The sequence below is a fragment of the Hemitrygon akajei genome, chromosome 9 (assembly GCF_048418815.1).
Source record: "Hemitrygon akajei chromosome 9, sHemAka1.3, whole genome shotgun sequence".
NCBI lineage: Eukaryota > Metazoa > Chordata > Chondrichthyes > Myliobatiformes > Dasyatidae > Hemitrygon > Hemitrygon akajei.
Window position 1 is genome coordinate 148,988,182 of NC_133132.1, and position 25,511 is coordinate 149,013,692.

General features: G+C 42.3%; 1 protein-coding gene across 2 annotated transcripts in view; it reads left to right on the forward strand.

Annotated features, from left to right (window-relative positions):
- Nucleotides 1-25,511, forward strand: part of LOC140733643 (adhesion G protein-coupled receptor F4-like) — a 118,901-nt gene that overhangs the window by 25,497 nt on the left and 67,893 nt on the right. Inside the window, exons 2-5 of one of the 2 annotated variants that reach the window (XM_073057257.1) lie at nucleotides 664-719; nucleotides 864-1,002; nucleotides 13,234-13,300; nucleotides 15,997-16,161. In XM_073057257.1, the coding sequence (XP_072913358.1) occupies nucleotides 889-1,002; nucleotides 13,234-13,300; nucleotides 15,997-16,161 (346 nt within the window). In that variant the 5' untranslated portion in view covers nucleotides 664-719; nucleotides 864-888. The remainder of the gene's footprint in view (nucleotides 1-663; nucleotides 720-863; nucleotides 1,003-13,233; nucleotides 13,301-15,996; nucleotides 16,162-25,511) is intronic. The other variant, XM_073057256.1, reaches the window with a different exon arrangement.

Genomic DNA, 25,511 nt, shown 5'->3' on the forward strand with positions numbered 1-25,511 from the left:
TTCTTATAAACAGGGCCACATCACCACCTCTGCCTACTAACCTATCTTTCTGATACATTGCATATCCTTGGATGTTCAGCTCGCAATGGCAGCCATCCTTTAGCTAAGTTTCCGAGATGGCCACAATGTCATACTTGCCAATCTGTAGCTGAATTTTAAGATTGTCCATTTTATTTCTTATACAACATTCAAATACAACACTTTCAGTACAGTATTTGTTGCTTTCTGTTCTAAATCATCCCACTGGCTGTGATAATGCCTCATCTCCTGCCTGTCGTTCCTATCATCTCTGTTGCACACTATCTTTAATTTATTTCTGTTTTCTCCTTCCTCAGCCCTATCACTTCGGTTCTCATCCCCCTGCCAAATTAGTTTAAATTCTCCTTACCAGCTCTATTAAACCTGCCTGCTAGGATATTGGACCCCTTTGGGTTCAGGTGTAACCTGTCCGTTTTGTACAGGTCGTACCTCCTCCAGAAGAGGCTCCAATGATCCAGGAACTCAAAGTTCTGCCCCCTACACCAGTCTCTCAGCCATGCATTAATATGCCTGATCATGCTGTTCTTGCGGTCGCTGCCACATGGCACAAATGTTCCTCTTTCCATAGATGCTGCCTGGCCTGCTGAGTGTTTTCAGTATTTGCTGATTGTGTTTTTATTTCAGATTTCCAGCATCTGCACTTTTTGATTTTGGCATACAGGAAGGATGTCTGAATGACAGTAAGTAAAAGGAGATGACATAACTCCAGTAATAAATTTTCCCCTGCTGCATTGAAGCTACAGTTGGTCTCCACCATAAATAAATAGCAAAAAATGCCAGATAGCTTTTACTTTCTAATCATGTGATTCAATTTCTGCTTCCAGTAAATCCAGCGTAAAGACAATTGTGATGATGCTATCAGTCAGGCTTGTATTACACTGCCTGTTGCTTATTATTTTCTGTCAACATGTTGAAGTTGAAGTTAAAGTTGATCAACTACATAGCTCAGATTCTCCTCTTCCAGTAAGTACCCACTTCTGATAAATATTTTTCAATTGAAAATATTAACTGCAAAAATTAGAGCTTCGCAGTCATGTGCTTAAATTTTCACTCTCCTGTTATTAAGGAAATAATCAATTCCTTCCTCAGGCAAGTTAATGAAAAACATATCACGTACGTTTTACATGCAGGTGGTTGTGAAATAATGAAAATTCTGTCGTTCATGTTGTATGTGTTTCAGGTTCAGTGCAAACTAGCTCTGTGGCCTGCAGGCAACAAACGACAGTACAAAATTGAACTGAACTGAACGAAATGTTCCTAGATTGTTTCATTGACGGTGGTTTATTGTGTTTTTCGCTCGTTTTTTGCTGTTTGAGTGATTTGTTCTTTTTTGCCCGTTGTACGTTTGATGCTTTTTTTGAACAAGTTCCATGGTTGTCTTTGTTTTGTGGCCGTCTGTGGGAAGTCGAATCTCAGGAGTGAATACTGCATACATACTTTGATAATAAATGTACTTTGAATCTTTGAATTCCAAAGCCAGTTATTCGTGACCTCAGAAGTTTGAGAGGAGGGGATTTCAATCAGGTTGGCAGACCGGGTAGAAAAAGGCAGCACCGGACCATGACAGTTGAGCTCTGACCAGTGACCAGTCGGTGTTTGGGATTGATTAGTAAGAGCAAATTAAAGGACTGCAGGGGCAAGCGTGGTGGCCATTGTCAGAGTGAACAGAGTTAGACTGATATTTTTGATGCTTCAGCTCTCAAAACTGCAGCATGGAGAGTCTTCAGTCAGAGAAAGCAAAAAAACCCGAAAAGTTCTAGGTAAAGTTTTTTTTCCTTTTCTTCTTTATATCCGCTCAGTTAGAGCAGTAGAGATGCCAGGCAGGATAGTTGATTGCTCCTCTTACAGGATGTGGGAAGGCAGGGAGATCTCCGGTGTCCTTGATGACTACAACTGCGAGAAGTGCATCCAGCTGCAGCTTCTAACAGTCTGCTTTAAGGAGTAGAAGTTGGAACTGGAGGAATTCTGAATCATTCAGGAGGCTGAGAGGGTGACAGATAGGATGTGTAGAGAGGTAGTTACACCCAAGGTGCAGGACATGGGGAACTGGGTGATAGTCAGGAGGAGGAAAGGGGTTAAACAGCCAGTGCAGAGTAGGTGTAGGCAAGAGGGCATAAGATTTTTGGATCATTGTGCTCTCTTCCAGGGAAGGTGGGACCTGTATAGAAGGGATGGTTTGCACCTGAACTGGAGGGAGACTAATATCCTAGTGGGAAGGTTGTTAATGCTGCAAGGTGAGGTTTAAACTAGAATTGCAGGGGAATGGGAATCAGAGTGCAAATGCTGTGGAGAGAAATGTTGGCAAGACATTAGACAAAGTCAGGCATCAAAAGGTTGAGCATGGGGAGACTAGTGTCCTGAGCTGCAAGAAGTATCGTAGAAAAGGCCGATGAGCTCAGGTTATGGATCAACACCAGGAATTATGACTTTGTAGCCAATAATGAGACCTGGTTGCAGGAGGGACAGGACAATATTCCAGGGTTCCATTGCTTTAGATGTGTCAGAGCAGGAGGCATTAAAGGCAGAGGGGTGACGTTACTAGTAAGAGAAAACATCATGGCAGTGCTCGTCAGGAGAGACTGGAGAACTTGACCAGTGAAGAGTTATAGGTGGAACAGAGAAATAAGAAAGGTATGACCACATTAATGGGGCTATATAGAGCGACTATCTACATTGCCAGATACTGCTACAATACAGAGATCGCCCAAAAACAAACCTTCATGAAGATCTGCTGGTTAAATTACGCGACCTCGGCTTGCTGAGGGGATTGGGCCTACAGTCCTCGGAGTCGCCTGATGCTGGTGGCCGGAGGTGGGGACATCGTAGGTGGTGTGCGAGGAAGCAGAAGTGAGGGAAGCCGGCAGGGGTCCGTGCCAGGCAAAAAGCAAACCCTAGCCGGCTTGCTCTCACGTCCATGCTGCTCTCCAATGTCCGCTCCCTGGGCAATAAAATGGGCTCCATCCGACTCCAACGAAATACTCGGCGCAGTACAGAGTCTGCTGTGCGTATGTTTTCACAGAGATGTGGCTTCCTGACAGAGTCCCGGACGCTGCCGTTCAGCTGGACGGGCTCGCCTTGTTTCGAGCGGACAGGGATGCAGCTCTTTCCGGTAAGACTCGCAGTGGTGGCTTGTGTGCGATACAGAATGGTGCAAGAAGTCTGTGCTGGTTTCCTGATACTGCTCATCGCTGGTGGAGATTCTGACTGTTAAATGCAGACCATTTTATTTACCACGATAATTCACCACTGTCTTCATAGCCAGCCTATTGAGGCGCTCTGTGAACTGTACAGGGCTATTAGTGAACTGCAGAACGCACACCTTGATGGACTGTTTATTGTCTCCGGAGATTTTAACCACGTGAAGCTCATGTCAGTGACCCCCAAATTCCATCATTATGTGGACTTTGCAACGAGGGGGGAAAACGCATTGGACCTTGTTTACACAAACATCTCCAACGCGTACCGGGAGAAGCCCTGCCCCCACCTCGGTTACTCAGACCATATCTCTGTTATGCTAATTACAGCATACAGACCGCTTCTCAGGTGCTCCAGACCAGTTCAAAAGCAGGTGAAAACCTGGCCCGCAGGAGCCATCTCTGCTCTTAGAGACTGTTTTGAACACACTGACTGGAACATGTTCAGGGAGGCTGCAACCGATGGCGACTCTACCAACTAGAGGAATACACAGCATCAGTGACCAGCTACATCAGCAAGTGCATTGATGACGTCACTGAGTCCAAGACCATCACTACACGTGCTAACCAGAAATCATGGATGACCGCGGAGGTACATGCGCTGCTGAGGACCCAGAACTCTGCCTTCAGAGCAGGCGACAAGGCAGCCCTAACAACAGCGAGGGCCAAACTGTCCCGGGCCATCAGAGGGGCAAAGCGTGCACACGCCTAGTGAATCCACAGCCACTTCCAGGACAGTGGCGGTATGCGGCGCATATGGAAGGGCATTCAGGACATCACCAACTACTGGACAACATCACTTGACTGTGCAGGTGATGCCTCCCTCCCAGAAAATGACGTGGTGGCGAGGAAGTCCACCCCTTCTCCAAATGACCAGGTGCTGTGTCTCACTGTGGCCAATATGAGGAGAACCCTGTGCAGGGTCAACCCACGGAAGGCTGCTGGACCAGACAATATTCCTGGTAGAGTGCTTAGAGGATGTGCAGACCAGCTAGCAGTTGTTCTCACTGACATCTTCAACATCTCCCTGAGCAGCGCCATCATTCCAATGTGCTTCAAGGCCACCACCATCGTCCCCGTGCCGAAGAAGTCTTCAGTGTCCTGCCTAAATGACTACCATCCCGTTGCACTCACATCCATCATCATGAAGTGTTTCGAGAGGCTCGTCATGAGGCACATCAAGACCCTGTTGCCCCCCTCACTGGACCCCCTGCAGTTTGCATACTGTCCCAACTGTTCAAGAGATGACACCATTGGTATCACCTTCCACCTGGCCCTAACCCACCTGGACAAAAAAGACATGTACGTTCGAATGCTGTTCATAGACTTCAGTTCAGCATTCAACATAATCATCCCTCAGAAACTGATTGGAAAGCTGAGCCTAGTGGGCCTGAACACCTCCCTCTGCAACTGGATCCTAGACTTCCTGACTGGGAGACCTCAGTCAGTCCGGATCGAGAGCAGCATCTCCAACACCATCACACTGAGCAATGGGGCCCCCCAGGGCAGTGTGCTCAGTCCACTGCTGTTCACTCTGCTGACCCACGACAGTGCAGCAACACAGCTCGAACCACATTATTAAGTTCACCGATGACACGACCATCAGCAAGAACAACGAGTCAGCATAGAGAGAGGAGGTGCAGCGGCTAATGGACTGATGCAGAGCCAACAACCTGTCTCTGAATGTGAACAAAACAAAAGAAATGGTTGTTGACTTCAGGAGGGCAGGGAGCGACCACTCCCCACTGAACATTGACGGCTCCTTGGTAGAGATTGTTAAGAGCACCAAATTTCTTGGTGTTCACCTGACGGAGAATCTCACCTGGTCCCTCAACACCAGCTCCATAGCAAAGAAAGCCCAGCAGCGTCTCTATGTGAAGGCTGAGGAAAGTCCATCTCTCCCGCCCCATCTGCATCACATTCTACAGAGGTTGTATTGAGAGCATCCTGAGCAGCTGCATCACCGCCAGGTTCGGAAATTGCACCATCTCGTATTGCAAGACCCTGCAGCGGATAGTGAGGTCAGCTGAGAAGATCATCAGGGTCTCTCTTCCTGTCAACCTGCGCAGCTGCTTTGAGCGTCCTATGGGCTCAGACCCCAAAATCCTTCTGATCCTCCACACTGCCAAGAGTCTTACCATTAATATTATATTCTGCCATCATATTTGACCTACCAAAATGAACCACTTCACACTTATCTGGGTTGAACTCCATCTGCCACTTCTTAGCCCAGTTTTGCATCCTATCAATGTCCCGCTGTAACCTCTGACAGCCCTCCACACCATCCACAACACCTCCAACCTTTGTGTCATCAGCAAACTTACTAACCCATCCCTCCACTTCGTCATCCAGGTCATTTATAAAAATCATGAAGAGTAAGGGTCCCAGAAGAGATCCCTGAGGCACACCACTGGTCACAACCTCCATGCAGAATTTGACCCGTCTACAACCACTCTTTGCCTTCTGTGGGCAAGCCAGTTATGGATCCACAAAGCAATTTCCCCTTGGATCCCATGCTTCTTTACTTTCTGAATAAGCCTTGCATGAGGTACCTTATCAAATGCCTTACTGAAATCCATATACACTACATCTACTCTTTCTTCATCAATGTGTTTAGACCCATCCTCAAAAAATTCAATCAGGCTCTTAAGGCACGACCTGCCCTTGACAAAGCCATGCTGTCTACTCCTAATCATACTATACTCTCCAAATGTTCATAAATCCTGCTTCTCAGGATCTTCTCCATCAATTTACCAACCACTGAGGGAAGACTCACTTGCAACCCTCCAATCCTTCGGAACCTCTCCCGTCCCCATTGATGATGCAAAGATCATTGCCAGAGGCTCAGCAATCCCCTCCCTTACCTCCCACATTAGCCTGGGGTAAATCTGATCCGGTCCCGGCGACTTACCCAACTTAAGCCTTCCAAAAGGTCCATCACATCCTCTTCCTGAATATCTACATGCTCAATCTTTTCAGTCTGCTGCAAGTCATTCCTACAATCACCAAGATCCTTTTCCATCGTGAATACTGAAGTAAAGTATTCATTAAGTACCTCTGCTATTTCCTCCAGTTCCATACACACTTTCCCACTGTCACACTTGATAGGTCCTATTCTTTCATGTATTATCCTCTAGCTCTTCACATACATGTAGAATTCCTTGGGGTTGTCCTTAATCCTGCCCACCAAGGCCTTCTCATGGCCCCTTCTGGCTCTCCTAATTTCCTTCTTAAGCTCCTTCCTGTTAGCCTTATGATCTTCTAGATCCCTAACATTACCTAGCTCTCTGAATCTTTTGTAAGCTTTTCCTTTCTTCTTGACTAGATTTATTACAGCCTTTGTACACCACGGTTCCTGTACTCTACCATAACTTCCCTGTCTCATTGGAACATACTTATAGAGAACTCCACACAAATATCCCCTTAAAATTACATTTCTTCCGTACTTTTCCCTGAGAACATCTGTTTCCAATTTAAGCCTCCAATTTCCTGCCTGATAGCCTCATAATTCCCCTTACTCCAATTAAATGCTTTTCTAACTTCTCTGTTCCTATCTCTCTCCAATGATATGGTATAGAATTATGATCACTATCTCCAAAATGCTCTCCCACTGAGAGATCTGACACCTGACCAGGTTCATTTAGCAATACCAAATCAAGTACAGCCTCTCCTCTTGTAGGCTTATCTACAAGAAACCCTCCTGAACACACTTAACAAACTCCACCCCATCTAAACCCCTTGCTTTAGGAAGATGCCAATCAATATTTGGGAAATTAAAATCTCCCATCACGACAACTCTGTTATTATTATACCTTTCCAGGATCTGTTTCCCTATCTGCTCCTTGATACCCCTGTTACTATTGGGTGGCCTATAAAAAACACCCAGTAAAGTTATTGACCCCTTCCTGTTCCTAACCTCCACCTTCAGAGACTCCATAGACAATCCCTGCATGGCGTCCACCTTTTTTGCAATCATGACACTATCTCTGATCAACAGTGCCACGCCCCCCACCTCTTTGGCCTCCTTCATAGAAACATAGAAAATAGGTGCAGGAGTAGGCCCTTCGGCCCTTCGAGCCTGCACCGCCATTCAGTATGATCATGGCTGATCATCCAACTCAGAACCCTGTACCTGCTTTCTCTCCATAACCCCTGATCCCTTTAGCCACAAGGGCCATATCTAACTTCCTCTTAAATATAGCCAATGAACCGGCCTCAACTGTTTCCTGTGGCAGAGAATTCCACAGATTCACCACTCTCTGTGTGAAGAAGTTTTTCCTCATCTCGGTCCTAAAAGGCTTCCCCTTTATCCTTAAACTGTGACCCCTCGTTCTGGACTTCCTCAACATCGGAAACAATCTTCCTGCATCTAGCCTGTCCAATCCCTTTAGAATTTTATACGTTTCAATAAGATCCCCCCTCAATCTTCTAAATTCCAGTGAGTATAAGCCTAGTCGATCCAGTCTTTCTTCATATGAAAGTCCTGCCATCCCAGGAATCAATCTAGTGAACCTTCTCTGTACTCCCTCTATGACAAGAATGTCTTTCCTCAGATTAGGGGACCAAAACTGCACACAATATTCTAAGTGCGGTCTCACTAAGGCCTTGTACAACTGCAGTAGAACCTCCCTACTCCTGTACTCAAATCCTTTTGCTATGAATGCCAACATACCATTTGCCTTTTTCACCGCCTTCTGTAGCTGCATGCCCACCTTCAATGACTGGTGTACAATGACACCCAGGTCTCGTTGCATCTCCCCTTTTCCTAATCGGCCACCGTTCAGATAATAATCTGTTTTCCTGTTCTTGCAACCAAAGTGCATAACCTCACATTTATCCACATTAAATTGCATCTGCCATGAATTTGCCCATTCACCTAACCTATCCAAGTCACCCTGCATCCTCTTAGCATCCTCCTCATAGTTAACACCGCCGCCCAGCTTCGTGTCATCTGCAAATTTGGAGATGCTGCATTTAATTCCCTCGTCTAAATCATTAATATATATTGTAAACAACTGGAGTCCCAGCACTGAGCCTTGCGGTACCCCACTAGTCACTGCCTGCCATTTTGAGAAGGTCCCATTTACTCCCACTCTTTGCTTCCTGTCTGCCAACCAATTCTCTATCCACATCAATACCATACCCCCAATACCGTGTGCTTTAAGTTTGCACACTAATCTCCTGTGTGGGACCTTGTCAAAAGCCGTTTGAAAATCTAAATATACCACATCCACTGGCTCTCCCCTATCCACTCTACTAGTTACATCTTCAAAAAATTCTATAAGATTCGTCAGGCATGATTTTCCTTTCACAAATCCATGCTGACTTTGTCTGATGATTTCACCTCTTTCCAAATGTGCTGTGATCACATCTTTGATAACCGACTCTAGCATTTTCCCCACCACCGATGTCAGACTAACCGGTCTATGATTCCCCGGTTTCTCTCTCCCTCCTTTTTAAAAAAGTGGGGTTACATTAGCCACCCTCCAATCCTCAGGAACTAATCCAGAATCTAAGGAGTTTTGAAAAATTATCACTAATGCATCCACTATTTCTTGGGCTACTTCCTTAAGCACTCTGGGATACAGACCGTCTGGCCCTGGGGATTTATCTGCCTTTAATCCCTTCAATTTACCTAACACCACTTCCCTCCTAACATGTATTTCCCTCAGTTCCTCCATCTCACTAGACCCTCGGTCCCTTACTATTTCCGGAAAATTATTTATGTCCTCCTTAGTGAAGACAGAACCAAAGTACTTCCCTGAACTTGACAGAACTTCCCTGTCCTTTCTGAAACATCTAAAACCTGGCACTTGAAGTAACCATTCCTGTCCCGGAGCCATCCAAGTCTCTGTAATGGCCACCACATCATAGCTCCAAGTACTGATCCACAGTCTAAGCTTTGATCCACACTCTACGCTTTGTTCACAACACCCTTTGCGTTAAAATAGACACATCTCAAACCTTCGGTCTGAGCATGTCCCTGCTCTATCACCTGCCTATCCTCCCTCTTGTACTGTCTACAAGCTTTCTCTATTTGTGAGCCAACCTCCTCTTCCCCAGTCTCCTCAGTTTGGTTCCCACCCCCCAACAATTCCAGTTTAAACTCTCCCCAGTAGCCTTAGCAAACCTCCCCTCCAGGATATTGGCCCCCCTGGGATTCCAGTGCAAACCGTCCTTTTTGTACAGGTCACACCTGCCCCAAAATAGGTCCGAATTATCCAGAAATCTGAATCCCTGTCCCATGCTCCAATCCCTCAGCCAAGTATTTATCCTCCACCTCATCCTATTCCTATTCTCACTGTTGCGTACTGAGATTACTACCTTTGTGGTCCTGCTTCTCAACTTCCTTCCTAATTCCCTGTAGACTTTTTTCAGGACCTCCTCCCCTTTCCTACCTATGTCATTGTATGTGTTTGGATAGACATGGATTGATTAAGGGCAATCAGCATGGCTTTGTGCATGGTAGGTTATGTCTAATCAATCTTCCAGAGTTTTTTGAGGAAGTTATCAGAAAAGTAGATGAAGGCAAGGCAGTAGATGTTGTCTACATGGACTTTGGCAAGGCACATGACAAGGTCCCGCATGGGAGGTAGTAGAAGGTTCAGTTGCTCAGCATTCAGGATGAGATAGTAAGTTGGATAAGACTCTGGCTTTGTGGGAGAAGCCAGAGAGTAATAGTAGAGGGTTGCCTCTCTGACTGGAGGCCTGTGACTAGTGCTGTGCTGCAGGGATTGGTGCTGGGTCCTTTATTGTTTGCCATGTATATCAATGATCTGGATGATAATGTGGTTAACTGGATCAGCAAATTTTCAGTGACACCAAGATTGGGGTTGTAGTGGACAGTGAGGAAGGCTATCATGGCTTGCAGAGAGATCTGCATCAGCTGGAAAAATGGCAGATGGAACTTAATGCAGACGTGAGGTTCTTTGCTCCAACTAGGAACAGTAGGGCAGTGAGGAGTGTGGTAGATGGAAATACAGGTACATAATTTGCTGAAAGTTGGGTCACAGGTAAATAGGATCGTAAAGAAAGCTTTTGGCAAATTGGTCTTCATAAATCAATTTATTGAGGAAAGAGGATGCGATGTTATGTCGAAGTTGTAAAGACATTGGTGAGGGTAATTTGAGGTATTGTGTGCAGTTTTGGTCACCTCCCTACAGGAAAGATGTAAACAAGATTGACGGAGTACTGAGAAAATTTACAATGATGTTTCCGGGTTTGGAGGAACTGAATAATAAGGAAATATTGAATAGATTATGACTATATTCTTTAGAACATAGAAGACTGAGAGATTTGACACAGGTATGCAAAATTATGAGGGGTTTAGATAAGGTGAATGTAAGCAGGATTTTTCCATTGAGGTTGGGTTGGACTACAATCAGAGGTCATGGATGAAGAGTGAAAGGTGAGGTTTAAGGGAAACACAAGGGGAATCATATGCAATCAAAGGATCATGGAAGTGTCGAATGAGCTGCAAGCACAACCTGTGCATGCAAGCTTGATTTCATAATTTGATAAGTACACGGATAATAGGGATACTGAGCGCTATAGTCCTGGTGCAGGTCGATTGGAGTAGCCAGTCTAAATGGTTTCGGCATGGACTACATGGACCAGTATGCCATTTCTGTGCTGAACCTCTATGATTCTATGAGTGCTTCTTGGATAGACTGGAATGAGAAAGTGGCTCTGAAGTGCCACTTTGAAGTGGTTAGTATTTTATTGTCAATCAAGTATCTTCAAAGGGGGCCACACAGAGTCTTTGTGCTAAGCTGGTATTCTAGTTGAGGATTGTTGTTGGATTGCCTGAGGGGAAAAAGATTTCATAAAAATGCAAATGTGGTATTCATAGAAAGGATACTTTCCATTAAATCCCTTGGATTCATATCCCCAGTTTTACATAGAGTATCAGCACCATCTGTTGGGCTCATCATACAAGATTTCAAGCAATTAGTCACTAGAATGTTACCAGCTTTTAGGAATGTTCAGCAACATAGCATTCATAACTCAAAAACTGCAGTGGAGAAAAGCTTTTGACAAGGAACAAGGAAAACTTAAATGATGTGTTTGTAGATACCTAAAGATTGCCAGATAGGTCAATAATATCTAAAAATGTGTGTAGAATGTTTTCCTTTATTAACTAAGACACTGATCAGAAGAACAGAAGGATTATACATCACTGTGGAATATTTAAACTAAATTGGAAGGGGGATGAAAACTAGAGTGATAGGGCTGAGGTTTGGGCAGTTGGTATCCTAGTTTCTTCAGTGTGCAGTGAGAGTGTGAGGGAGGGCAGGTAGAAGATAGGGCAAAATTTCAGTCCATAGGATTTGCTGAAATGTAACATGGGGGCAAAATCAAAAAGGATGAAGAATACAGGACTGAAGATATTATATTTAAACGCACGCAGTACACAGAATAAAGTCGATGATCTTGTAACGCATTTAGAGATTGGCAGGTAAGATGTTGTGGGCATCGCTGAATTGTGTCTGCAAGACGATCATAGATGAGAGCTTAACATCCAAGGATATATACTGTGTCAAAAGGACAGACAGATAGGCAGAAAGGGTTGGATGGCTCTTGGTAAAATGAAAGAGGTGACATAGGATTTGATGTAGAATCCTTGTGGGTAGATTTACGAAACTGAAAGGGTAAAAATACCCTGATGAGACTAATATACAAGTATCCGAAGAGTAATTAGGATGTGGGATATATATTACAACAGAAAATAGAAAAGGCATCAAATAAGGACAATGTTAGAATAGTCATGGGGGATTTCAATATATAGGTAGATTGGGAAAATCAGGTTAATGCTGGATCTCAAGAGAGGGAGTTTGTAGAATGTGTACAAAATGCCTTTTCAGAGCAGCTTCTCGTTGAGCTCACAAGGGGAAAGGCAATTCTGGATTGGGTGTTGTGTAATGAACCAGATTTGATTAGTGAACTTAAGGTAAAGGAAGCCTCAGGAGAAGGTGATCATATCAAGTGATGATATTAGCCTAATTCTGCTCCTATGTCTTATGGGTATTTCCTATAGTGGGTGTCTAGGACCAGAGGGCAGAGCTTCAGAATAGATGGATGTCCATTTAGAACGGAGATGAGGAGGAATTTCTTTCGTCAGTGGGTGGTGAATCTGTGGAATTAATTTCTACGGATGGCTGTGGAGGCCAAGTTACTGACTATATTTAAAGCGAATGTTGATAGGCAGGGTGTCAAAGCTTACAGGGAGAAGGCAGAAGAATGGGGTTGAGAGGGTTAATAAGTTAGCCATGATGGAATGTCAGAATAAATTTGATGGACTGAGAGACCTAATTCTGCTCCTATGTCTTATGCTCTTAACATTATTCAACCATAGGATTATTGGTTCAGTAACTGCAACAATTTCAAACTGTAACTTCAGAGCAACCTAGTGACAGGGGCCAAGCTGTATCTCTTGTGCACAAGGGAATAAATTGTGTTTGAAGAATGTGGATGCATTTTCAAAGTCCAGTTAATCAGTGACCTCAGGACCTCCATCCCATTCAACAGAGAAACTTCTGAAAGTGCAGCATTACCTTGATTCAGCATTACAAGTTTCATGCTCCTGTTTTAGTTTGGGATTTAAAATGATACCTGCTAAGTTCTTCAATGCATTATACATGATCTGTTATGACTAATTACTAAATCTTTAACATATCACATGCAGTCAATGGAGAGGGTTTTAGATGTGGAAGAGGGAGGGCAGATAATTGGGAGACAATTATAAATACAGTTGTTGATATCGCATGAATGGTTGGCTGCTGTCATCTGTGCAAATCATATTGCTAATAACTTACTTAAATCCTAGTCAGGTTTGTCTCATTTTATCATACTTGTATTAAGTAGTAGGACAAATGTTGTTCATTTAGATAGGTGAACCAAACTGAAAAAATTATTGTAACAGACTTTAAGTATAATTTGAACTTGAAAGATTTTAAAGCAGTATTACATAACTCAATTATTTCAATATGACAAAATTCAGGTTGAAGATAGTATACTAACAGAAGCAAGTAAAAGCCAAATTGTTCTCAACAGGCAAAAAAGAAATGGTAAGTAATTAATTATATTATGACATTATCATACCCTGCTACATCCCTTTAGAATGAGCAATGACTGAAACTTGTTTAAAAATATCGTATTAACTTTTAAAATCAAGTTATTCTCTTTTTCTGAATCAGTAAACTAAGTAAATTTGGGATTAATTGAAATCTGAATTTTATTGTGTCAATATCGCAACCATTTATTTTCAGTCATTCAAAAAATCCTTTGAGTTGAACATATTACTTATAATTTGCTCTATACTTGTCCAGTACAGACTCTCATTCTGTATAAATTTGTAAACACATTTTGGAGATATGGTACAACAATTCCACCAAAGTACAAAGGTCCAGTTATTCTCTCATAAGCAGCATGAAGCAAGAAGATGCAAAATCAGGCACCTTAAATTCACTTTCCCCAGGTATCAATCATGTACGATGGAGGCTCCTGAATATCAGAATCAGGTTTATTATCACCAGCATGTGTTGTGAAATTTGTTAACTTAGCAGCAGCAGTTCAATGCAATACATAATATAGAAGAAGAAGAACTTAAGAGTGTGGATGAACAAAGGGACCTTGGGGTTCAAATCCATACATCTCTCAAGGTCGCTGCACAGGTTGATAGGGTAGTTAAAAAGGCCTATGGGATGCTAGGCTTCATAAACAGGGGGGATTGAGTTCAAGAGTAGAGAGGTCATGTTACAACTCTATTAATCTCTGGTGAGACCGCACTTAGGAGTTTTGTGTTCAATTCTGGTCACCTCATTATAGGAATTAATATGGACGCTATGGAGAGGGTGCAGAGTAGATTTACCAGGATGTTGCCTGGTTTGGAGAACAAGTCATATGAAGCAAGGTTAGCAGAGCTGGGACTTTTCTCTTTGGAGCGTAGAAGAATGAGAGAGGACTTGATAGAGGTCTACAAGATTATGAGAGGCATAGATAGGGTGGTTAATCAGTACCTGTTTCCCAGGGCACCAATAGCAAACACCAGAGGGCATATGTACAAAATTAAGGGAGGGAAGTTTAGGGGAGACATCAGGGGTAAGTTTTTTACACAGAGGGTTGTGAGTGCCTGGAATGACTTGCCAGGGATGGTGGTGGAGGCTAAAACATTAGAGGTATTTAAGAGCCTCTTGGATAGGCACATGGATGAAAGAAAAATGGAGGGTTATGCGGTAGTGTGGGTTTAGTACTTTTTTTTAAGGATTATATGGGTCGGCACAACATGGAGGGCTGAAGGGCTGAGGGTTCTATGGTTCTAAGAAGAAAAAAGTTATAATAATAAGTAAATAAGTAAATCAATTACAGTATATGTATATTGAATAGATTAAAAATTGTGCAAAAAACAGAAATATATATTAAAAACTGCTCTCCACGATACATCTATAGAAGTTTTTGTGTGTATTTGTTGACATACCAAATCTCTTCAAGCTCCTAATGAAGTATATTCACTGTCTTGCCTTCTTTATAACTGCATCGATATGTTGGGACCAGGTTAGGCCCTCAGAGATTTTGGCACCCAGGAACTTGAAACTGCTCACTCTCTCCACCTCTGATCCCTCTATGAGGATAAGTATGTGTTCCTTCATCTTACCCTTCCTGAAGGCCACAATCAGCTGTTTCATCTTACTGACATCAAGTTCAAGGTTGCTGCTGTGACCCCACTCCACTAGTTGGCATATCTCACTCCTGTATGCCCTATCGTCACCACCTGAGATTCTAACAACAATGGTTATATCATCAGCAAATTTATAGATAGTATTTGAGCTATGCCTAGCCAGTCTTAATGAAACTTTCCTTTAAGTTTCATAAACACATAAGCAGATGCTGGAAATCCAGAGGAACACAGACAAATGCTGGGGGATCTCAGCAGGTCAGGCAGCATCTATCGAGAGGATGAAGAGTCTCAACTCAGTCCATTGACTCTATGTTCCTTTCTACAGATGCTGCCTGACCTGCTCAGTTACTCCAGAAATTTGTATGTGTTACTCCTTTACTTTTATCAATCAATACATTATTATTATTATTTCAAATGCTTTTGTACTTTATTTATTGCCAAATTTCACCTGATGACAATTTACATTCAATATTCTTGAGTCCTCTTCATGCATCCCTGCAGAAATTAATTGTCTGTCCAAGAAACCAGTTTCCATTTTATTCTCCCTATAGTGTTAATTTATCTCAGGAGGGTTTATTATTTCTCTTTCACAATCTTTTAGACACCTGCTACCCTGGGAACAGGTCCATTATCTGAAAAGTTATATATTCTGAGAAAACTTGCTACTGACACCATTGGTAACCAAGACTCCCTCTATGTTTCCCTGCATGTCTTTGTATTGACCCATGTTCCTAAGTTGCCATCAAGACTGCTGCAGTTTTGTGATCACTGGCGATGAGAGACGATTTTTAAGAGAGCATTCCAGTAGACTATATAATGATTATTTGTATGGTAGAGCCTTCTAGTTCAGCTCTACAAAATGAGCCTAAATTTTATGGAGAAATACTACACACCAGCTTGGTATATGCTTTTAAGTTATTATAATGCATGGTAACACTACATGCTACTTTCCTTTGTCCAGTTGTTCCTTTTCAAACAGACACACCTGAGTAGCTTGGTCTTGATATTCTTGAATGTGCTCAGAATTGATTTCCATTTATATATTAATGTTTTCACTCTTTTTCCTTTGTTTGCAATTTGGTACAGTCAATCAACAGGCCGCATATAATGTCGACGTTGAATTAAGCATACCTGTAAATGGATTTTCTCTTGACACACTGAAAATGGTCGTGGATAATCTAACCTATCCATTTTCAGTATACATTCAAAATGGTAGCAGCGTCAATGTTACCAGGATCACTCCTACAACAGGTGAGTATCGATAAAATATATGAACCACCTTGTACAAAATATGACTTTGACAAATCCATTTTGTCTCCTCAAAATTAACATAACATCATATGTAATGTCATAACATCAAATCTGAGTGTTATTCTGGATAAACATTTAAGCAAATAGTCAAGGGTTTTAGTGCTAATAAGGATGTAGCACAAAATGTTTGCTCTAACTGCAGAAATATAAACAATTCTTGTTTTGTTACAGTTGTGACTGAATAGTGTACACGGGATCCTAGTGGCCAGGTTCACTTTAGGTGTAGAGAGCTACGTTCGGAATATAGCCGCATGGCTCAGGGAATAACTGAAAAGGAAATTACTGTCAGCTGCAGCTCCAGAGGATTTTTGGATGATGTCCAGAAGAGGAGGAATGTTCTGATTTTTATATTAAGAAGGAGATGACTTCCACTTTTCCAGGCTGTACTTCTCTCCCAATGGTTGCTACTGGTGTTCCATCTCACCCCTGTGCTTTTCCATTTCTCATTGAGCATTCAATTTCTGACAATATTCAAAACACAGCACTGCTTCTGAAAGATCTGAGTACAAAAACAGTTCAGCCATGTGAAATAGTGCAGGACTTGATTTCACTGGACAACAAATTTTTTCCAAAGTGTTGTTTCCTCAGAATATTCTTTTGTTTATAGTAGATTGTTAGAAGATGAACACATATATAATTTCAGATTACTTGTATCACGTAGGAATTTGGAGAAACAACAAATTAACTTTTGTGTTGTTTAATTGCATAATGGTGCTAATGCTTTGTTAAACTTAGTTAAAAATATTTTGTTAATGATTTTCATTTGTACTCAATGTCTGAGGTTTCTCGCTTAAGTGTCCAACAATAATTTGCCAGCATTGATGGATTCCTGTTGCCCTGGTATCTTTTCTCCATGACCGCATTGTCTGGTGAAACCTTTCACCATGCTCATCACTAACAGCACTAAGATTTGCAGGGAAGAAGTCTAAATGAGAATGCAGAAAATGAATCTTTAGTGACATGTTGCATTTCATGGTTTTATATGCTTGAAGCATGCTTTCAACCAGCTGCATGTAGTTTGGTGCTCTGTAGATGCTGAGAAAAATTTCAACAACTTCCTTATATGCCTTCCATGTGATTTTCTCTGGTCCCACTAGAAATTCTTGAAATTGCCTGTCATTGATGACCTGTTTGATTTGTGGACCAATAAAAATGCTTTCCTTAATCTTGGCATCAGTTATTCTGGGAAGCATCTGTCTCAACTATCAAAATCTTTCATAGAAATTTTTGTGCCTGGTGAAAGCAAATTCCATCCTTACAGTCCTGAACCCAATAATTATTACTAAAACCTGTGCTGCCATGCAGCAGCCGCACTGCCTAAGCATGCTCAAGCATCCCTGGACAAGATAGGAAACTTTCCAGCTTACATTGTAGGCAACATTTTAATTGATGTTATCCAGCATTCTGTTGGTTAAACTTCAAGGAACTTAAGGGATGGGAGTACAAGGAAGATAGACAACTGCCTCCTTACACCATTGTCAATATTCAATATGATTTTGGCTGATCTTATCTCTTGTCTACTGTTTTCTATTTGATCTCTGTAACTTTCCCATTAAAGTCATACAGCAAAGAAACTTGTCCGTGTTGACCAAGATTCCAACCTAAGCTAGTGCCGTTTATTCTCCATTTGGGTCATATCCCTCCAAACTTTTCCTATCCCTGTATCAGTCCGAATCCCTTTAAGTGCTCCCGTCTCGGTCACTTCCTCTGACAGCTCATTCCACATGCTGACCACTGTCCGGGTGAAAATTCTGCTCTTATTAAATACTCCCCCTCTCACCTTAAACGTATGGCCTCTATTCCTTGATACTCCATCTCTGGGAAAGAGGCTCTGCACATTCACCCTATCTGTGCCTCACATAATTTTATACACAGAAGACCTGATGAAGAACAGTAAGCTTTATAAAGTCAAAAGGTCTGCCTCTCAGTACTGACTGTCCATAATAACTCTGCTTCCACAGCTCACAAGGTAGAGAATTCTAAGATTTCTGAATTGTTTGGAAGAAGAAATTCTTCCTTATAACAGTCTTAAATGGGTAACCACTTACACTAGATACACCCATCAGAGGGGGCATCTTCTTCGCATTTAGTCTGTCAGGTCCCTCAGGATCTCGTGTATTTCAATTGGAACATCTCTCAGACTCCAGATGGGGTAGGACCAATTTGCTACGTCCTTCTTCATAAAATAATTCTATCATAACTGAAATCAAACTGGTGAACCTTCTTTGTTCTGTCTCTCAGTTATGCATATCTGTTCTTAAATAACAGGCCTGGTCTCATCAACACTCTGTACAGCTGAAACAAGATTTCCTTAATTCTAAATGATATCATCTTCACCATAAACATTTCATCCATTTGCCTTTGCTGTAGCAACATGCTAAATTTCTTTTGTTCAAATATACAAAGGAAATAAAATAGAAGTGGGGTTGGAAATGATTCTTGGGGATAGTAGTTCAGAGCAATTGGAAAACCATGACCTAATTATAGACAGACAGCATGGCTTTCTGTGAGACAAGTTGCATCTTACTAACAGGATTGATTTTTTGAGAAGGTGATTGATGAAGGTAGAGCCATGCATATCGTCTACATGGGTGTTATTAAGGTATTTGACAAGGGCTCTCGTGGGAGGTTCATCTAAAAGCTGTATAGCATTCTCAGTGAATTGGCTATTTGATGCCTGCTGGTTACTCTGGGTCCTTATATCCTCTGCTGTTTTATATATACTATATATAAATGACCTGGATGAAAATGTAAATGGGTTGGTTGGTAAGTTTGCAGACATTGCAAAGACTGGTTGTGTTGTGGAAAGTGTAGAAGATTGCCAAATGATGTAGCAGGATATAGATCAATTGCAGATATGGGCAGCAAAATGGAAGTTGAAGTTTAATCCAGCCAAATGTGAAGTGTGATCAAATGTAAAGGGATGGTACTCTAAATGGCAGGACCCTTAATTGCACTGGTGTATAGCGGGATCTTGGAGTCCAAGTTCATTTCTCCCTGAAACTGGCTGCACAGGTTGATAGGGCGGTGAAGAGTCTGCCTTTCAAAGGTCAGGCATTGTTTTCAAAGGTCAGGAAGTTATTTTGCAGTTTTAAAAAAACTGGGTAGATCACATCAGGGGTATTGCATTCAATTCTGGTCGCCCCATTATAGGAAGTATGTCAAGGCTTTGGAGAAGATGCAGAAGAGGTTCGCAAGGATGCAGTCTGTATTAATGGACTTGGTATATAAGGAAAGCCTGGAGAATATGGAGTTGTTTTCTCTTGAGGAGAGACCTGACAGAGGTTTATAAGATTAAGAAAGGCATAGGTAGAAAAGTACTATCTTTTTTCCAGGGTCAAAATCTCAAATACTAAAGGGAATGCATTTAAGGAGAAGGAAGGGATGTGCGGGCAAGTTTTTTTACACAGAGATTAGTGGGTGCCTGGAATACACTGCTAGGGATGGTGGTGGAGGCATTTAAGAGATTCTTAGACACGTAAATATGTAGGGAATTGAAGAATGTAGACATTGTGCAGGCAGAGGGATTCATTTAGTTAGACATTTAATTGGTTCAGCACAACATTGTGGTCAAAGGGAACATTTCTGTGTTGTATCCTGCTAGAACATATTCAATAATAATAGTGGCTGATCCTTCATTTCATTGGCACTTCCCTGTATCAACCCACGATCTTTGATGTCTAAAAATCTTTTGGTGTGTGTATTGAATACACAGTGTAACTGAATCTCTACGGACCACTTGGCAACAAATTTCAAAGATTTACTCCCCAATGGATGACATTTTACCTCAGCCCTATCTTGAATCCCCCATCTCATATTTTGAGTCTGTAACCCTTGGTTCTAGACAACTTAGTCAAAGGAAATTTTATTTCTATATTAACCCTGTTAAGGCCTATAAGAAGTCTGTCCAAATCAATTTGATTTTTTCTCATTCTTGTAAACTTTAGAAAGTATAGGCCCAGTCTGCTTCATCTTTCCTTACAAAACAAAAATACCTCAAACTCTCCTTATTGCTTCTAAACTTCCTTGGATTTTATACCATTGCATTTTATAAATACAGCAAGCCATCTTCATTCAAATATTTAAATACTCTTGCAATAAAAAGGTGAACGTACTACATTTCTTTTCAATTGCTTGCTTCAGATCTGGAGTAACAATTATTTTGTTCTCTTTTACAATATGTACAGGAAGTGACATTAATAATAATTTTGAATCTTCCAATGATACATGCTCAAGGACACCCAGGTGCCTCTGTCACCAACATCTTTCAATCTCTCATCATTTAAAAACATACTCAACCTGTTTTTTACTACCAAGGTTTCACATTTTCCCACATTGAATTTCATTCCCCATATCTTTGACCATTCACTTGTCTACATCATCCTCACGCCTTTCTGCATCCTCCTCACAGTTCAAACTATTGCCTAGCTTTAGGTCACCAGCGAGCTTTGGTTGCACAACATTACATCCAAATAATTGATGTAAACAGTTGGTGCTGTAGCACCGATCCTAGTGGTACTTGTGGTTACAGATTCCCAATCCAAACACAGTTCATTTATTCCAAACAAGAGAAAATCAGCAGATGCTGTAAATCCAAGCACCACACAGAAAATGCTGGAGGAACTCAGCAGGCCAGGCAGCATCTATGGAGAAGAGTACACTGGGATCACTCCGGACCCACCATTTTAATTCCACTTCCCATTCCCATTCTGACATGTCAGTCCATGGCTTTCTCGACTGTGGCAATGAAGCCACACTCAGGTTGGAGAAACACCTTGTATTCCTTCTGGGTAGTCTCCAATCAGATCTCGAACTTCCAGTAATGCCCTCCCCCCCTTCACCATTCCCCTCTCTCACCTCATCTCTTTAACTGCCTTTTCACCTCCCTCTGGTGCTCTTCCTCTTTTCTTTCTTCAATGGTCTCCTGTCCTCTCCTATCAGATTCCCTCTTTCCAGCCCAGTATCCCATTCACCAATCAACTTCTCAGCTTTTTACCTCACCCCCTCGCCTCCTCCCGCTTTCACCCATTACCTTTTGGTTCTTCCTCCCCTCCCCCAACTTTCTTCCTCTGACTCCTCATGTTATCTCCAGTCCTGATGAAGGATCCTGGCCCAAAACGTCAATAGTTTACTCATTTCCATGGATGCTGCCAGCCTGCTGAGTTTCTCCAGCATTTGGTGTGTCACTCATTCCAAATTCCTGCTTTGAGTCTGTTACCCAATCCATAATCAATATATTATTCCACATAGCATGCCGCAAAATCTTTTTGAGTGACAGTATTCATTACTGTCACACCACTTAAAACATTCTGCTTTTCCAGGAGGATCATCTATTTGTATTTCTCAACATTGTACACTGTTTGCCGTAACTTTCCTCACTCTATTTATTTATTCATTTATTATCAAAGTATACAATACTGAAATTCATCCATTCTTTGGGTAGCCATGGAACCAAGAAAGAAAAGAAAGGCAGCACGATCATCAACCCCCAATCCCACCTCCTCGCACAAAAACATAAACAAAACACATTAAGCACATCGGCCCCCAAATTCCTCCTTCTACACAAAAAAACGAACAAAACAGATCAGGTGTATCAATCCCCTAAAGTAAGGACAATAACGGAGGGAAAAGCCAGCCTTAGGTAAATAAGGAAATACAGGAAGGTATCAAACTAAAAGCTTGAGCATATAAAGTCACCAGGAGTAGCGGGAAACTGGAAGATCGGGAAAACTTTAAAAAGCGACAAAGAACCATTAAAGAGCAATAAAGAAAGGGAAGTTAGATTATGAAAATAAACTAGCACAAAATAGAAAATTTAAAAAAAAATCTTTTTTAATTATATAAAGTGGAAAAGGGTGGCTGAGGTGAATGTATGTCCCTCGGAGGACGAGAAGGGGGAATTGATTTTGGGTAATGAGGAAATGGCCAAGGCTTTGAGTGACTGTTTTCTGTTGGTGTTCAAGGTGGAGGACGCATCTAACATGCCAAAGAGCGATGTTATGGATGTGATGGATGGTGAGGACCTCAATACAATAGCTATCACTAAAGGGGTAGTGCTGAGCAAACTTGCGGGCCTGAAGATAGATACGTCCCCTGGTCCCGATGGAATGCGTCCCAGGGTACTGAAAGAAATGGCAGAAGTTATAGTAAGGCTTTGGTCATAATTTACCAAAATTCTCTGGACTCTGGGCAGATCCCAGCAGATTGAAAGAAGGTGAGTATCACGCCAGTGTTTCAAAAAGGATGTAGGCAAAAGGCAGGTCACTATAGGCCAGTTAGTTTAACATCTGTAGTTGGGGAAATGCTTGAAGCTATCATTAAAGTAGAAATGGGTTGGTAAATTTGCTGATGACACAAAGGTTGGGGGTGTTCTGGATAGTGTGGAGGGCTGTCAGAGATTACATTGAGACATTGATAGGATGCAAAACTGGGATGAGAAGTGCAGATGGAGTTCAACCCATCAGATAAGTATGAGGTGGTCCATTTTGGTAGGTCAAATATGATGGTTGAATATAGTATAAATGGTAAGAATCTTGGCAATGTGGAGGATCAGAGGGATCTTGGGGTCCAAGTCCATTGGACACTCAAACCTGCTGTGCAGATTGACTCTGTGGTTAAGAAAGCATATGGTGCATTGGCCTCCATCTGTCATGGGATTGAGTTTGGGAGCCGAGGGGTAATGTTGCAGCTATATAGGACCCTGGTCAGACCCCACTTGGAGTACTGTGCTCAGTTCTGGTTGCCTCACTACAGGAAGGATGTGGAAACCATAGAAAGGGTGCAGAGGAGATTTACAAGGATGTTGTCTGGATTGGGGAGCATACCTTATGAAAATAGGTTGAGTAAACTCGGCCTTTTTCCCTTGGAGTGACAGAAGATGAGAGGTGACCTGATAGAGGTGTATAAGATGATGGGAGGCATTGATCGTGTGGATAGTCAGAGACTTTTTCCCAGGGCTAAAGTGGCTAGCACAAGTGGGCACAGTTTTAAGGTGATTGGAAGTAGATACAGAAGAGATATCAGGGGTAAGTTTTTTACGCAGAGACTGGTGAGTGCTTGGAATGGGCTACTGGCGACGGTGGTGGAGGTAGATACGATAGGGTCTTTTTAGAGACTCCTGGATTGGTACATAGAGGTACCTGGAGGTAAATGAAAAATAGAAGGTTATAGGTCATTTCTAAGATAAGGACATGCTCACCACAGATTTGCGGGCCGAAGGGCTTGTATTGTGCTATGTTCTATTCTATGTACCTATACAGGAGTCTCTTTAACCCTGATCAATGCCTCTCATCATCTTGTACACCCTCAACCTTTGTGTCATCAGCAAATTTACTAACCCATTTCTTCTTTAATGATAGCTACAAGCATTTCCCCAACTACAGATGTTAAACTAACTGGCCTATAGTGACCTGTCTTTTGCCTACATCCTTTTTGAAACAGAGGTGTCATCAGCAAATGTACTAACCTATCCCTCCACTTCTTCATCCAGGTCATTTATAAAAATCACAAAGAGTATGGGTCCCAGAACAGATCCCTGAGACACACCACTGGTGACTGATCTGCATGCAGAATATGACCTGTCTACAACCACTCTTTGCCTTCTGTGGGCAGGCCACTTCTGGATCCGCAAAGCAACTTCCCCTTGGATCCACAAAGCATTTTCCCTTGGATCCCATGCCTCCTTACTGTCTCAATAAGCCTTGCATGGGGTAGCTTGTCAAATGCCTTGCTGAAATCCATATACATTACATCTACTGCTCTACCATCATGAATGTATTTAGTCACATCCTAAAAAAATTCAATCAGTCTTGTAAGGCATGATCTGCCTTTCATAAAGCCATGCTGACTATTCCTAATCATATTATGCCTCTCCAAATGTTCATAAATCTTGAATCTCAGGATCTTCTCCATCAAATAATCGATCACTGAAGTAAGACTCACTGGTCTATAATTTCCTGGGCAATCTCTACTCCCTTTCTTGAATAATGGAACAAGATCCGCAAACCTCCAATCCTCCAGAATCTCTTCAGTCCCCATTGATGATGCAAAGATTATCGTCAGAGACTCAGCAATCTCCTCTCTTGACTCCCACAGTAGCCTGGGGTACATTCTCGTCTGGTCCCAGTGACTTATCCAACTCAATGCTTTCCAAAAGCTACTGCACACATTCTTTCTTAATATCTACATGCTCAAGCTTTTCAGTCAGCTGCAAGTCATCCCTACTATCACCAAGATCCTTTTTGGCAATGAATGCTGAAGCAAAGCACTCATTGAGAACCTTTCCTATCTCCTCCGGTTCCATACACACTTTTCCACTGCCACTCTTGATTGGTCCTATTCTCTCACTTCTTATTCTCTTGCTCTTAACAGACTTGTAGAATGCCTTGGGATTTTCATTAATCACGTCCACCAAGGCCTTCTCATGGCCCCTTCTGGCTCTCCTAATTTCTTTCTTGAGCTCCTTCCTGCTAGCCTTAGAATCTTCTAGATCTCTATCATTCCCTAGCTTTTTGAACCTTTCGCAGCTCTTCTTTTTTTCTTGACTAGAGTTACAGCAGCCTTTGTACACCACGGTTCCTGTACCCTACCATCCTTCCCCTGTCTCATTGGAACATACCTATGCAGAATTCCATGCAAATATCCAGCCAACATTTGCCACATTTCCCTGAGAACATCTGTTTCCAATTTATGCTTCCAAGTTCCTGCCTGATAGCCTTATATTTCCCCTTACTCCAATTAAACACTATCTTAACTTGTCTGTTCCTATCCCTCTCCAATGCTATGGTAAAGGAGATAGAATTGTGATCACTATCTCCAAATGCTCTCCCACTGCGAGATTTGACACCTGACCGGCTTCATTTCTCAATACCAGATCAAGTACAGCCTCTCCTCTTGTAGGCTTATCTACATATTGTTGTGAAGTAACCTTGATGAACACAGCTAACAAACTCCACTCTATCCCAACCCCTCGCTCTCGGGATATGCCTATCAATATTGGAGAAATTAAAATCTCCCACCACAACAGCCCTGTTATTATTACATCTTTCCAGAATCTGTCTCTCTATCTGCTCCTTGATTTTCCTGTTACTATTGGGTGGTCTATAAAAAACACCCAGTGGAGTTATTGACCCCTTCCTGTTCCTAACTTCCACCCACAGAGACTCTGTAGACAATTCCTCCATGTCTTCCTCCTTTACTGCAGCCGTGACACTATCTCTGATCAACAGTTCCACGCCACCACCTCTTTTGCCTCCCTCCCTGTCCTTTCTGAAACATCTAAAGCCTGGCAC